The sequence below is a fragment of the Procambarus clarkii genome, chromosome 51, assembly GCF_040958095.1.
Source record: "Procambarus clarkii isolate CNS0578487 chromosome 51, FALCON_Pclarkii_2.0, whole genome shotgun sequence".
In the NCBI taxonomy this organism is placed as follows: domain Eukaryota; kingdom Metazoa; phylum Arthropoda; class Malacostraca; order Decapoda; family Cambaridae; genus Procambarus; species Procambarus clarkii.
This window is the reverse complement of record NC_091200.1, coordinates 2,085,520-2,100,654: the sequence shown is the minus strand read 5'-3', so window position 1 is coordinate 2,100,654 and position 15,135 is coordinate 2,085,520. Positions and strand designations below refer to the sequence as shown.

At 38.4% G+C, this 15,135-nt stretch overlaps 1 protein-coding gene across 11 annotated transcripts in view; it reads left to right on the top strand.

Moving 5' to 3' along the window:
* LOC123774571 (protein AF-10) overlaps nt 1-15,135 on the top strand; it is a 67,105-nt gene that overhangs the window by 15,341 nt on the left and 36,629 nt on the right. For 8 of the 11 annotated variants that reach the window (XM_045768936.2, XM_045768940.2, XM_045768939.2 and 5 more), the window contains 2 exons: nt 2,588-2,782; nt 11,023-11,220. In XM_045768936.2, coding sequence (XP_045624892.1) covers nt 2,588-2,782; nt 11,023-11,220 — 393 coding nt within the window. The remainder of the gene's footprint in view (nt 1-2,587; nt 2,783-11,022; nt 11,221-15,135) is intronic. The other 3 variants (XM_045768942.2, XM_045768937.2, XM_069303875.1) reach the window with 1 other exon arrangement.

Genomic DNA, 15,135 nt, shown 5'->3' with positions numbered 1-15,135 from the left:
TTAGAAATTGATCCTTGGAGGTACAAGTTCTTCATCAGTCGCCCATATTTTAGGTTTGGAGTTAGGGACTGTTGTATTTAAAATTACCTGGTTCTATTTTGCATGCACAGTGTAATAATATACTTTATTGCAGTGCTGTACTTTATCATACAGTTCTTTTATACAGTATATATATTTTATATTTATAAGTTTTACATTTTCTTAAGTTTGTCTTAAAATTTGCTTAGTTTTTGGCTTGTTTTGACCATGTATATTGTATGTATGGACATCATCAATTGCCAGAGTATTGATTTACCTGCTTACCTGCTTGATGGGGTTCTCGAAGTTGTTGTTCTCCCCAAGCCCGGCCCGAGGCCAGGCTTGACTATTGAGAGCTAGATCCAACAGGCTGTTGCTTGGAGTGGCCCTCAGGCCCACATATCCACCACAACCCAGTTGGTCTAGCACTTCTTGAAGAAAATGATTTAGTTTTCTCTTGAAGTTGTCCACGGTTGTTCCGGCAATATTTCTTAGAATCGTTGGGAGGATGTTGAACAACCGTGGACCTCTGATGTTTATACAGTGTTCTCTGATTGTGCCTATGGCACCCATGCTCTTCACTGGTTCTATTCTGCATTTTCTTCCATATCGTTCACTCCAGTATGTTGTTATTTTACTGTGTAGATTTGGGACCTGGGGCCTCCAGTATTTTCCATGTGTAGGGTATTTGATATCTCTCTCGTCTCCTTTCTAGTGAGTACATTTGGTGAGCTTTGAGTAGATCCCAATAATTTAGGTGCTTTATCGTGTCTGTGTATGCCGTATATGTTCTCTGAAGGGAGAAGTGAGTACTGTGCAGTACTCAAGACGGGACAGCACAAGTGATTTGAATAGTACAACCATTGTGATGGGATCCCCTGAATTTGAAAGTTCTCGTAATTCATCCTATCATTTTCCTGGCTGACGCAATATTTGCTTGGTAATACTCTCTAAACGTTAGGTCTTCAGACATCATTATTCCCAAATCCTTTATATGCTACTTTCCTTCCATGGGCCAATTTGATTGTTTTGTACCCTGTACTGTATTATGTTTAATGTCCTCATTTTTAACGTACCTGAGTACATACCTGGAATTTATCACTGTTAAACATCATGTTATTTTCTGCTGCTCAGTCGAAAACTATTAATATCTGCTTGTAGTTTTTCAATGTCTTCAGAAGAGGTAATTTTCATGCAAATTTTTGTGTCATCTGCAAATGATGATTTGAAGCTGTGACTTCTATTTTTGTCTATACTGTATCTGATATGAGAATAAGGAAAAACAGTGGCGCAGCTCTGAGGCACAGAGCTTTTAACTCTGCTTGGGCTCGATTTTATATGGTTGACTGTCACTCTTTGTGTTCTGTTTGACAGAAAACTGAGTATCCACCGTCCTAGTTTACCAGTTATTCCCATTGACCTCATTTTGTATGCTATCACTCTATGGTCACATTTATTGAATGCCTTTGCAAAGTCCGTGTATACCACATCTGCATTCTGTTTTTCTTCTAATGCCTCAGTGATTTTGTTGTAGTGAGTTTGTGAGAGGCATGATCTTCTTGCTCTAAATTCATGTTGGCCTGGGTTGTAGAGGTCATTTGTTTCCATGAAACTGGTAACCTGACTCCTGATCACTCTCACAAATAATTTTATTATGTGGGACATAAGTGCAACTGGTCTATCAATTCTTTGCCAATGCTTTGCTCCCTCCCTTGTGTAGAGGAGCTATGTCTGCTGATTTAAGCACATCTGGTAACTACCCCGTGTCCAAGCTCTTCCTCCACACTATACTGAGTGCTTGTGCTACTGGCACTTTGCATTTCTTTATAAATATTGAATTCCATAAGTTGATGTATACAACAAGATTGTATACATCAACACAACACAAGAGTGTATGTGATGAGTCTTACTGTTTTTTTTTTTGGGTATCATGTTTATTTGTACCAAAAAGGAAAATCTTTGCAGAAAAAAAAAAGTTTGATTAAATTTGGAACAGTGGTATGTTTATATTTTTAAAATTAGTTCAGTGACACATGTTTTGTAGATCATTTTGCTTAGCTGAGACTGTTCTTTTGGCCAATACCAGCAAATACTGTACAGTATAGTACTTCCAAAGAATCTTAACTATAACTTCTCTCTCAAGTTCTATTGACCATCTTCATTGCCCACTTTGTACTTCAGTATTATAGCTGCCTAAACTTTTCTATGTAGAATTGCATTGGTATTGTATTCCTATTTTCTCACTGATATTGCATGGACTCCTACGAATCACTGCACCCCTTCAACTTCATATTCAGCATAAATATATTTGGTTTAATTTAATACTGACAGAGCACTCTTTTTGTACCTGCACTGAAAATTTGTTAACAATGACTTTTATAGGAAGTTTAATGTATTATTATAGTCAGATAGGGACATTTAGTCTTGTGTTGCACGTGTTTGTTCCTAGTGATATCAATGTCAGCCACAGAGTCCTGGCTCTTTATCTCCAAGATACTGCCATAACTCCTGTCCCTCCCACCCTGGCACCCCAAACCCACTGACACCTACCCTATGGCCGCTCACCCAGCACTCAGGCGGGAGGCGCATTTTTTCGCAGAGGTGCGAACTGTGCCCGAGTAAAGATGGCGCCCTCAAGCGTACTGACTCGGGTGGTTGGGCACATGTGGTGTGTGCATTGTACATCCCTGAGGTGCGCTTTGGAAACGTCACCACCATGGAGCCCATCATGCTCCAACTCATTCCACAAGAGAGGTTCAATAAGGTAGGAAGAAGTCACATAAATGTGGAAATATTTTGTTTATGCATTAGTAAAATGTGTATTTATTTGTATTCTCAGTTTTGGTAGCCATCTGTGTTAGTCATGAATAGTAAATGGTTGCATAATTACCTGTTTTACAAGTACAATACAGTAATACTGTAATGGGTAAAGCATGCACTTTAATCCTGTGGCTGCAAGATAATGTTCCACAGGCAAATTTAACTAAATTAGAATAATATTTTAAAGAATTACAGAACTTTAAATTAATTTTATTTAAAAAATGTCAACAAATTGTTTGAATTTATCATGATAATCCACCCCAAAAATTTTGCTGAAGAGGGATACTTGGAACATTTCTAACAGTTTACCTGAATGCGAAGTACCATTCATTACTTATGCAGAGTAACTGAAGAATAAAGTACAGTAATATCAATGAAGAAAGTAAACACTAAGCTCGTACGTTAGGAATGGAAAAAATGTTTTGGTCTAGTCCAATTTAGGACACATTGAAGTACTGTACTGTATCACTTTTTCATCCATTTCAATACAGTACACTGTATTTTGATTTGGTGTTTGTATATACTATACCGTACATGCACCGTGGATTACTGTTCAGATGGAACAGTTGATTTTGAACCCATGAGGTTTATCCATCTTTTTTTGGGGGGGGGGGGGGGCACAAATAATGTGCAGTATTTTGAGAAAATATTTTGTTGAGATTTATTATTGTCAGAAATTACACTATTATCCGAATGCTTCAAGCATGTATTTCCAAAACTGACCGGATTAGATTCCTCCCATTGCACTCGGACTAAAAAAATCCTCTGTATAGTTTAATATCTTGTGTTGTAAAGCACTCTTCTATATTCAGTCTGTCGTCACATGTAATAACAACACAGATTGGACACTATTGAGTGGCAGCATTCAGACTGGAGTGCCTTAGTGGAATTTAAGTGACTCAATTTGTATGCATTCTTGGACTAATGAACATCGACCTCAATAGGTTAGGTGGGTTGGTCTAGATTGATATACATGTGGTTGGCATACCATTTTCAAATTAGAGGTTTGTCAAGTTATGAGTGGTTATATTAGCACTTAAAAAAGTGTACAAATATAATGTAGCAAAATGGTATAAAAATTTTGTTTGCTTTCCATCATAACTATAAATACAATGATGTCGTTGTTTGAATGAAGGAGTCATTATGAACCCCCTCTTCTGTAAAAGAACTTCCTTTACATTTTATCTGCTGATTTATTCCAAAATTGATGTTTTAATTAGGGCAAATGACAGAACACACTTTTGTACATTGAAGAAAAAATATTTCCGAGCTACATGTCACATTTAGTTGCCCAGGTACTCCAACTATCACCAGGTAGCAAGACCTTGCCCACCTCTGGATGCCCTGACTGTTGTCTCATTCTTAATTAGGTTCTGGTACACAGTGGGCTGTGTGCATACAATATCAGCAGCATTGAACACTCCGTGTAATATCCAGGAAAAGCTTACTGTAAAGATTCCAGATGCACTTAAGTACGCTGGTGCGCTGGTGGCATCTGGGTCCAAAAATGCAAAAATGAAAACTCATTCGATTTCAATCAAACTTTTTTGACAAGTTCTATATGAAAAGTGTTTCATCTGGTCCAAGTTTCAGCATTGTAGCATAAATAGGAAGGGAAAAAAAAAAATATTGAAGTAGTTGTGAAAATTATGCAAAAATGGTCAAAATCGATTATCAATCAAAAGTGTCAACTGAAATCATAACTACGACTCTTTGCTATCACAATAGCATATATTAAACAAATATTATAATTAGTTTAATTGGAAAAAATTTTTAAGAAAAAAAAAAAAGTATTTTTTTTTTCTTTTTTAAATATTTTTTTTTTTAATTTTTTTTTGGGGCGATTTGCATCAAACGTACACACCTGACTGTACGTAAGCCTATCTGTAAGGATGCCAATTTTGGAGAAAATTGGTTGATGTCAACCCCAGCCACAGATTTTAGAACCTTAGACTTTATTCATTTCTGTTTTTTTTTCAATTGACACAAACGTTTACAAAACTGATTCCTGTTTTATTCAATTTACATGAAACTTACACAGTATATATGGAGGGCATGTCTCTACATTGGGGGGCTTTCATTTTTCTCTAAGTTCATTTATTGATTTTATAATAGCAATAAACATGCCATATTTTCAAAAAAAATTTGGGGAACTTTCAACATTTGTATTAGGAAAACTAAAGATGTTTTGGAAATTCTAAATCCCCAAATCCTTTATTATATGCTAATGTGTCAGAAAAGTGTCACAGAATAATTATATCTGAAACGTGTGTTCTGAAGTGTGGACTTGAAAATGTGTAAAAAACGTTCAAAAAAAAAAAAAAAACTCCCTTTCTATTTATGCTGCAGTACTGAAACTTGGGACAATTTAAGCACTTTTCATATACAACTAGAAAATTAATATTGGTTGACATTGAACAACTTTCATTATAATAACCAGACGGCCCCTTAAATATGCACCTTTTTTTTTTTTTTTTTTTTTTTTTTTTTTTTTTTTTTTTTTTTTTGAGATATATACAAGAGTTGTTACATTCTTGTACAGCCACTAGTACGCGTAGCGTTTCGGGCAGGTCCCTGGAATACGATCCCCGCCGCGAAGAATCGTTTTTTCATCCAAGTACACATTTTACTGTTGCGTTAAACAGAGGCTACAGTTAAGGAATTGCGCCCAGTAAATCCTCCCCGGCCAGGATACGAACCCATGACATAGCGCTCGCGGAACGCCAGGCGAGTGTCTTACCACTACACCACGGAGACCATTTCATGAGGGAGAAAATAACAGGTCAATGGCAAAAGCTAATGACCTGTTGCATTAATACTACACATTATAAATGCCTTGTGAGAGGATAATTAGGAGTCAAATCTCTAATTCTATGAGAGAAAAAAGGAACTAGAAAATTGAGAAAATCATAGCATTTTCTCATTGATGTATATTACATTAGTGTGATTTTCTGTGTATTTGAAGTTGGGGCGTACGGTGTTAAACTACTTTACCTCTCACCCGAGTTCTTGGGGGTCACAGGGTCACGTGTAAAACTTGGACTGGCTTCAGGAAGGGCTTCCAGACTTCCTGTGATTTCAGTAGAAATCTGGTTGAAAGACTTTTAACAAGTCAGTAGTGGTACAGTGGTTGAGCATGTGGTTGGCAGTGCCTTGGTCGTGGTTTCATGTCGCCTTGCAGCCCCGGTGGATTTTCTCATAGAAAATTGAGGTCAGCAGGAATCCTGCTTTTTGCAATTACTCAACCACTTTGACAAAATCATTAAAGCATTGAAAAAAATGCAAATTTTTTATATGCATTTTGTAAAAGTATATGATAATTGTGACTATAGTGAGAGCATACAAAATGTTGGTGGAAGAAACATCTTGCTAAGTGCAGCACTTTCCTAACAAACAGGTCACAAAGATTAGCAGTAAACCAAACAAAATGAAGCGTGAGCACAGTGAAAAGCTCTATCTCAAAGTTCTGTCCTTGCACCACTACTTTCTTACTCTCACTTCACACACAGACAAAAATACCTATCATAGCTTCATGCCTATCACAGTTAGCATGAATATTGCCTCAGCAGAAGATACTGAAAGCCTGCAAACATATATCAGTAATATCTTCTAGTGGGCAACAGAAAAAAGCATGACATTTAACAGTGATAAATTCCAGCTACTTTGATGAGGAAAGAATGAAAAGTTTAAACTTGATACAGGGTATATGAGGTATGATGCAAACAGATCTTCTCATTGAATGAAAATGACATGTAAATGATCTAGGAATGATGATATCAGACGACCTAATGTTTAAAGAGCATGACAACAAATGTAGCATCACCCAAGAAAATGTTTAGGTGGTTTACGAGAACTTTTAAATTTAGGGATGCCACCACATTGCAACTCCTTTTCAAATCGCTTTTACTTTCCCCGCCTTGAGTACTGCTTGATACTCTTCTCCCTTTCTGGGCAGGAGAGCTTTTTTAAATAGAATGTGCTTTACGTGTTGAAATTATGGGGGGTATGATGATAAAACTTGTAACAAAGATGACGATAGTACTGTATTGATAAAGACAATGCAAATTATTATACACAAAGAAATCATACTAATGTGATATATATCAATGAGAAAATCAAGTGGAGCACCGAGGTGACTTGAATTAGTGATCAGGGTACTCCCAGCCGTGCACCGTACCCCTGTACCACAACATGATATAAGTTATATAACCTGGGGATTCCACTGAATCCACAGGAAGTCAGTACAAGCTTCCAGAGTTCAAGTCACCTCAGTGCTCCAATTGATTTTCCTGCAAATTATTAATGTTGTGGATTGGTTACAGGAAGATTTAAACAATATTAGGTATGATCTTACAGAAGATGAAATTACTGCTCTTGTTAGTGTTGTTCAAGTGGAGGATGAGAATGAAATACTCGTAAAGCCAGACTATAATTATCATTTTTTATTAGATTGACTCCTAGAAATATTTATTGGAATATTGAAATAAAGACATTTAAGGATTCTATTCCTGTCTGAGGCAATTAAAATCATAAATGTCCAATAACATACAACAACAAAAATGGAAAAATATGAGACAGACATTCTGATATACTAAAGAAACTTCACGACATTCATTAGATCAAAATTAGAATATACAACTGTTATGTGATGTCTATATCTCAAGAAGTGTATCAACAAACTAAAAAAAAAAAAAAAGGCAAAGGCATGTTACTAAATAGCTTCAGGAGCTTTAAAACAAAAGCTATGAGGAGATCAGACCAGCAGCCAAGAGGCATGGTCAGAGACTGGGCTGCAGGGATGTTGATCCTCCGAATCATCAACATGTAGTCAATAGGCAGAGTGAAATCGTTAAATATACCTCAGTTGAGAAAATAGCAGGGAAAGAGGTGATATGATCATCATTTACAAAATACAGTAGTGACATTGACACAGTTTATAGGGAGGAAATTTTTAAACCGGCAAATACAAGAACAAGAGGCCATAGATTCAGGCAAAGGAAACAAGGGTGCCAAAAAAATATATGAAAGTTTCCTTATGTGAACAAAGTTGTAGACATTTGGAAAAATTTAAGTGTGAAGGTTGTGGATGCCAAAGCCATCAGCAGAGTTCAAGCATTATATGACAAAGATTATAAGGAAGATGGGATACCACGAGTACAGCTCTTACCCTGTAACTGCACTTGGGTAATAGTAGTACAATGGGGGCCTTGATTTATGATGGTAATCCGTTCCCAGAGACGTATCGTAAGTCGAAATATCGAAAGTCGAAACGATTGTTCCCATAAGAAATAAAGGGAATTGAATTAATCCGTTCCACGCCCTCAAAAATATTAACTTAAAAATACATTTTATACTGAATACAATTTTTTCTCTAACTACAATACAGCACATATGTTTGTCTTACTTTTATGGAGGACTCTTGATGGCGCATGGAAGATGGTGAGGAGGGGGGAGGAGAGGTGTTACTGTTTGGAAGGGGAGTCCCCTTCCATTATAACATCAGGCAATGAGGACTTCTCTGGGGTACACACACTGGCACATTTTGCCTGCATACCACTAGGACCTGTTTCTGGTTCACTGCTTGATTTTCTTACTAGAAATCGTTCCATTGAAGACTGTTTTTCCCTTCTTTCCAACACTTGTCTGTAGTGAGGCATCACATTGTTATTAAAAGGATCAGTGCAACGACCTGTTACAGCTTTATCTGGATGATTCTTTTCAGCAAAACTTTTACAGTTCTTCCCACACTGTACACATTTTCTTAAATAATGAGGAAGGGACATCCTCTAATGCCGCCGCCTCCTCCTTTGAAGATTTGTTGTACTGCCTAGCTAGTTCAACACGAGTACCATTTTCCTGTTCACGTATGATATCTTACTTTTCCTCTATGGTCATTCTTACATGTGTTTTCATATATTGAACCTTATCACTGACTTTCTTGGAACCCATGGCATGATATATAATAATGTTTTATGTTCAAAAAGTAAAAAAATCACCACAAAAATGGAATTTCTTATAAGTGTGATTGTCACTAAGCTGGCAGCTCTAGTAAACTGAGGCAGGTCGGCCCGCGTGACCGGGAACCATGCGCTCAATCGACCCGAACGTGTATCAATGCATATCGTTAGTCGGCGACAATATTGTAAGTCGCGTCGCATTTTTCTATCAAATTTATATCGTAACTCGAAATTATCGTAAGTCGGGGCAATCGTAAGTTGAGGTGCCACTGTAGTAGGCGTCCTGCAGTCTTGGGAGACGGGAGTTGCGCTCAGGTTGTCGAGGCTGAAGTGTCCTTTCCAGGGTGCAAAGCCAGGGTAGGTTGATATGGAGGAGAAGCTGTTACCCATGCAGTGGTTCCCCCTTTCCACGATACTGAAATTGTCCAATGGAAAGGCAAAGGCTTAGGTACTACACATTCATATATACATATATAGTCTAAGCTCACAAATTTGGATGACCCCAATCTGAATCATACATAGATCTGAATTATCCAAATTCCTTAAGATGCCTGATAAAAATATAAACAAAATAACTTTTTTGTTGTACCAGAACCAACTTTATTCACATTTCCACCTATAATAAACATAGATTTACCTTGTTATGGCAGCATCTTCATAGAAATAAATCAAATAGTTTGACTAACAGAAATTTCAACTTGGGGGCGTTAACAGCTCTCTTGGTCGCCGGAGGATTTAAATTCTGTACATTCACCTAACTCCAAAATAACTGTTTAAAGGCTTATATTGCATGTATTTATCTCTTCTTTACCCAATTTCAAACACTTGTGCTTTCTGCAAATTCTCACGCAACACTCACATCGGCACGGCCATGTTTAGAAAGTTCAATGACTCCAAGCTTATCCTTAATTGATTTGAGTGAGTGAGTGAGTGACTTAATTGAGTGACTTGCTTCCTTTTAACTCCTTCACATTCATACACAGTGTGTGTGTGTATATACCTTGTAGTTACTTTGTGGTGGTTCCAAGGATTAACACCATTGTGGCCTGGTCTCTAACCAGGCCTTCTAATTGGTCATCAGGCCAACCAGGGTGTTGGAAATGGCAGCTCACAGCCTGGTTCATCAGGTATCCTATGGAGGTGTTTATCGAGTTTTCTCTTGAACACTGTGAAAGGCCGGCCAGTTATGCCACTTATGTATGTAACAAGAGAGTGCTGCAAAGCCTTGGGCCTTTGATGTTGATAGAGTTCTCTCTTAGCATACTGTATTTCTATATCTATATATATATATAGATACATGAATTATTTGGAAAATCCACACATTGAAGTATTGTTGTACTGGAAGAATTTAGTACCTTTTGGGAATGGGGATTAGTGTGGTGTTTTTCCAACATGTCTTTATTTTTGTAGATTAGATTGTACTACAAGAAATAGGTTCACAGTGACTGAATAGTTAATATATCTGCATAGTTTATCAATCTAAAATATAAACAATTCGATTCAATTTTTAGAACACAATGTACTTATTCAGTTGTAAATTTATATATATATTTTTTTTTTTTTTGAGATATATACAAGAGTTGTTACATTCTTGTAGAGCCACTAGTACGCGTAGCGTTTCGGGCAGGTCCCTGGAATACGATCCCCGCCGCGAAGAATCGTTTTTTCATCCAAGTACACATTTTACTGTTGCGTTAAACAGAGGCTACAGTTAAGGAATTGCGCCCAGTAAATCCGCCCCGGCCAGGATACGAACCCATGACATAGCGCTCGCGGAACGCCAGGCGAGTGTCTTACCACTACACCACGGAGACTGGTAAATCTAGGATATCTAGGGAAGGGGCAGATTACCCAAGCACATTGATCTGGACGTGTGGCAGCCAAAGGATTAAAGCTTCGCATGTTAAAATACAGTGTATTAATGTGAAAAAATATTTAACTAGTTTAACTTTAGATATAGTTAAATTCTAAAGATGTGTTTGTAGTTTTTAATCTCTTTTTTTTTTCCAAATTGTTTCATACTTTATAAGTTATTTAATTCATTCATTGCTTATGATCCAATATTGTGTATTTGTGTTGGTTTGTTTTGTATATTTTTACCGTGCTAAGTGACTGTGCATTAACCGTAGTGTACATAATTTATGATTTACATTAATTACTAATAATAAAAATTTTGTTGTAGTTATGGAGGAAAACTTCTTTATAACTGATTATTTGCTTCCTTCAGTCGTGCTACATCTGTGAAGAGGGTGGTAAAGAAAGCAGAGCCATCATCGGTGCATGTATGCAGTGTAATAAGTCAGGCTGTAAGCAGCACTTTCATGTAACGTGTGCACAGTCTATGGGCTTGCTTTGTGAGGAGGCAGGAAACTACTTGGATAATGTTAAGTACTGTGGCTATTGCCAGTACCATTTCTCAAAGCTGGTAAGTGGAAATTCTCTCCTATTAATGTTGTCTGAAAAATAATTTGTCAGATACCACATATTGTATTCTATCTTAAATTGTTGACACAATGTTTTGTTTTTTTGTTCTGAGGGGTATCCACATGTAGAATCTGTCAAGTTCTTTATTTATGAAAATTTTAACACGTTAAACTCTGTAGAAGTGATCGAAGCCTTTGTGTAATGTAGATGTTGTGTTGTCTATTGGCTAGCATATAAATTAAAATATAGCCATTGCTTTGGATGTAAAAAATGCAAGTAATGAGGTATTTATCTGTAAATTTATTTAAATAGAAAGAAAAGAGGAATTTATAAATTAGTTGTGTGGACAGATAAATCCTCAAATAGATAAATCCATAAATAATATGGACATTATTTGACAGTTATTAGAATGCCCCCATTTTTTTTTATTTTTCAAATTTGCAAGTATTTACCCCTGGAACTTCTAAGGTGTATTAAATAAAAAAAATTGTGTAAAATTTCAGGCACCTTTATAGATATTTAGTGGTAGTGGCAAACAAGTGAATATTTAACAGTGCTACCGTGTAAGTGTTTAGTACTGGCTCACACACTGAGGTGAGCCACTGCCTGGATACTTGTGTTACGGTATCACCCCTTTTGGGCAAACCATTTAAAAAAAAAAAACGAGCCTCTAGTAGTTACGTCATGGGTGGCTTGGAATTACTACTTGATCACATATTTATGTAGCCTATGGACATCAGTAAATGTCTGAAATGAGCTGAAAATTTACATGAATTGTTTTTATGGCTAAGCTTATAATTGCCAGGGATGAGACTTCAGCTTTTCTTTATTTGAGCCAGTCTACAGTACACACACATGCAAACATTAGTTTAAGGTAAATATATAATCCAATATTTTATACTAGAATTCTTTTGAAATAATTTTCTGGGGACAGCCCCTTCGGCTTCCCGGAGCTATCCAGGCTGATATGTATATCATTAGACTTTGGCATCAGTCAGTGTGAATGAAGTTCTAGACCTACCGGGAACCATGAGCCAGAATCTGGCCCCCTCAGAGAGGCACGAGGAGTAATGGCCTATAGAAATGCACATGGGATTTGGAACATTCTGTATTTGCCATCAACCGGGCCAGGCATCCAGAAAGGCAAGCACCTCAAAACAAACACCTATTCTGGTTAAAATGATGAAAATAAACTAACCAGTGGACAGAATTCTCCAAATGAAAACGAGCAAACGAGCATGACGTCACAAGCCACGCTGCATGTCTGTGCAGCTCCCTCCTCCCCGGGAGGGAAAAGGGGGCGCCCCAGATCCACCGTGCCGTTGATCCACCCTTCAGTTCTTGACTGATGTGATTGTGACTCGAGTCCATCACCATCTGTATGGTGATCAGGTGGCTTCTATGATGGTGTCCCACCTGCGGGCTTCGTCTTGGCAGCAGTATGAAGATTCCTGGCAGTCCTTCCGTTTTTTTTGTCTATCACTGTACTTCGCTTTCGGTTAAGGTGATTTTGTCTTTTCTTTTGTGGCTGTTTCAGGACCGTCATCTTATGTTGAATACTGTCGCCTCGTATCGTGCGGCATTGGTGGAGCCGCTGCAGCTTGCTTTCGGTATTGATGTTACTTCTGCACCGTTTCGCAAGTTGTCTCGGGCGTTGTTTCACCTCCAGCCTGCTCAGGCGCCGCCTGAGCCATCCTGATCTTTGGACAGAGTGCTCTCTTACCTGTCTTCTCCTCAGTTTGTTGTGGCCCCTTTGGTTCCGGATTGTTTTCTAAGGCTCTTTTCTTGTTGGTATTGGCCTCTGGGGGTCAGGTTGGGGAGCTTCATGCTCTCCTCCGGCACAAGGGTTTCTGCTCTTTTGGTTGAGGTGATGAGTTTATTCGTTTGCTGCTGTCTCCTTTTTTTTCTGGCAAATAATGAAACTGCTGCTTTCTGGAGGGGTCCTTGGGTTTTTGATGCTTAGTTGGTCAGGCGGGGGGGTGCATCATGTGTTGGATCTGGTTGCGGCTCTTCATCGTTATTTGCGTGCCACGGCCTCTGTGACCTGGGAAGTGCTTTGGGTTGATGAAGTTTCCCTTCATCCCTGTTCTCAGGTTCGGGTCTCAGGTCATCAGGAGGGTTATTCGGTCTAGCCAGCCTGTGGTCTATCCCCGTGCCCATGACATTTGTAAGTTTGCTGTGATGGCTGTTGTCTTCGGTAACATGTCCTGGACTGACATTAGGGCATGGGGTTTTTGAAGGTCGAACAGGGTCCTGGCTGCACGCTACCTTGTAAATGTTCTTGGGCCTAGTTGGGCATGTCACTTTGGGTCAGCGATTGCAGCCTGTTTTCTTGACTTCGAGTTGAGGTGCAAGCACCAACCGCCTCCTGGGTATGCCTTCGTCTTTGGTGATGGTAGCTCCCTCTCAGAAAATCAGCATTGAATGCAGTGAAATGACATTTTCTGGGTGAAATCCGGAGGCTCCCTGGCACCCCCATCCCCTCCGGTTGGTGGTTTATCGCGTATTTTGACATCCAGCCTCGAACTGAAGGGTGGATTGCTGGCACGGTGGGTCTGGGGCTCCCCTTTCTCCCTCCAGGGGAGGGGGAAGCTGCACAGACATGCTGCGTGACTCATATGATGTTATGCTCATTTGCTCGTTTTCATTTGGGGAGTTCTATTCACTCATTAGTTTATTTTTGTCATTTTAACCAGAATAGGGGTTTGTTTCGAGGTACTTACCTTTCTGGATGCCTGGCCTGGTTGATGGCAGATATAGAATGCTCCAAATACCATGTGTTTTTCTATAAGCCATTGTTCCTCGTGCCTCTCTGAGGGGGTTCGTTGTCTCCGGTAAGCCTAGAACTCCTTTCACACTGACTGATGCCAAAGTCTAATGATATACATATCAGCCTGAATAGCTCCGGGAGCCTACGGGTCTCACCCAGAAAATGGCATTTCATTACATGTAACGCTAGTTTTTTTATAAGTTTACCTACATATTAATGGCATATGTAAAATGCTGAACCAAATGTCATTGTACAGACTAGATCCAGCCTGCAGGCTGGAGACTGCCCATGCCTAGTGTAAACCCATTGGTAAAATGTGGGGAGAGTAGGGAATGAGTAGCCTAAGAAATGGTCGGTGTAGTTTGCTTTTTTTTTTATTTTTTAAATTGGCTTGAATTTTAGCATAGTTTTAAGTGGAAACGTTGTGGAAATTGTTTTAAGGTTTCTTGATACAGATAATAATCTGGAGCTCACTAGATTATATCTCAGCATCAGTTTAAAAAAATATGAGAGGGGGTAAGGCCTTAATATAGTACTGTATGTAATTTTTAGCACAATATATCTGTAATACCTTTGTCTAACTAGTGTATCTCATCAGATCACCTAATAGGTATGTTTGATATAATTTTAGATATTGGGCAGTTTGTGCTCACTACTTATGCTTTGAGGTTAGTAGAATGTCTTTTATTACAGTGTGGCAGAATTTTCTCGAGAGCACCAAGATTTGAATTGTTTTTGGGTTTCAGGTTCCCAGACCTCTCCTCACATGTGCTTTCACATCTCTCTAAGAGTTTTTAAGAGTTAAGATATTGTCATCATTGAGAATTATGTGATGAAAGTGCTTATTAGGCCTATGTATTTAGTATGTTCTAAATATTGCTTGCTTAATTTATACAACAATTGTGAGTAAATCTCTTACTGCCTCACAAATTTCACAATGCAAGGGGAACCTACTGACAAAAATCCGATCTTACGAATGGCCTTAAAATGCAAATATTAGCCCTATGTTTAGCTATGCAAACCTTTTCTGAACTCTGTACCTGAAGAACAGTGCTAATAATGCACTATTTCAGTTGTTTATCCATAAAAAGTACCTCAATAATGGCTGATAAGATTAGGAAGTGTGTTGGTAGGGCACCAGGGTCT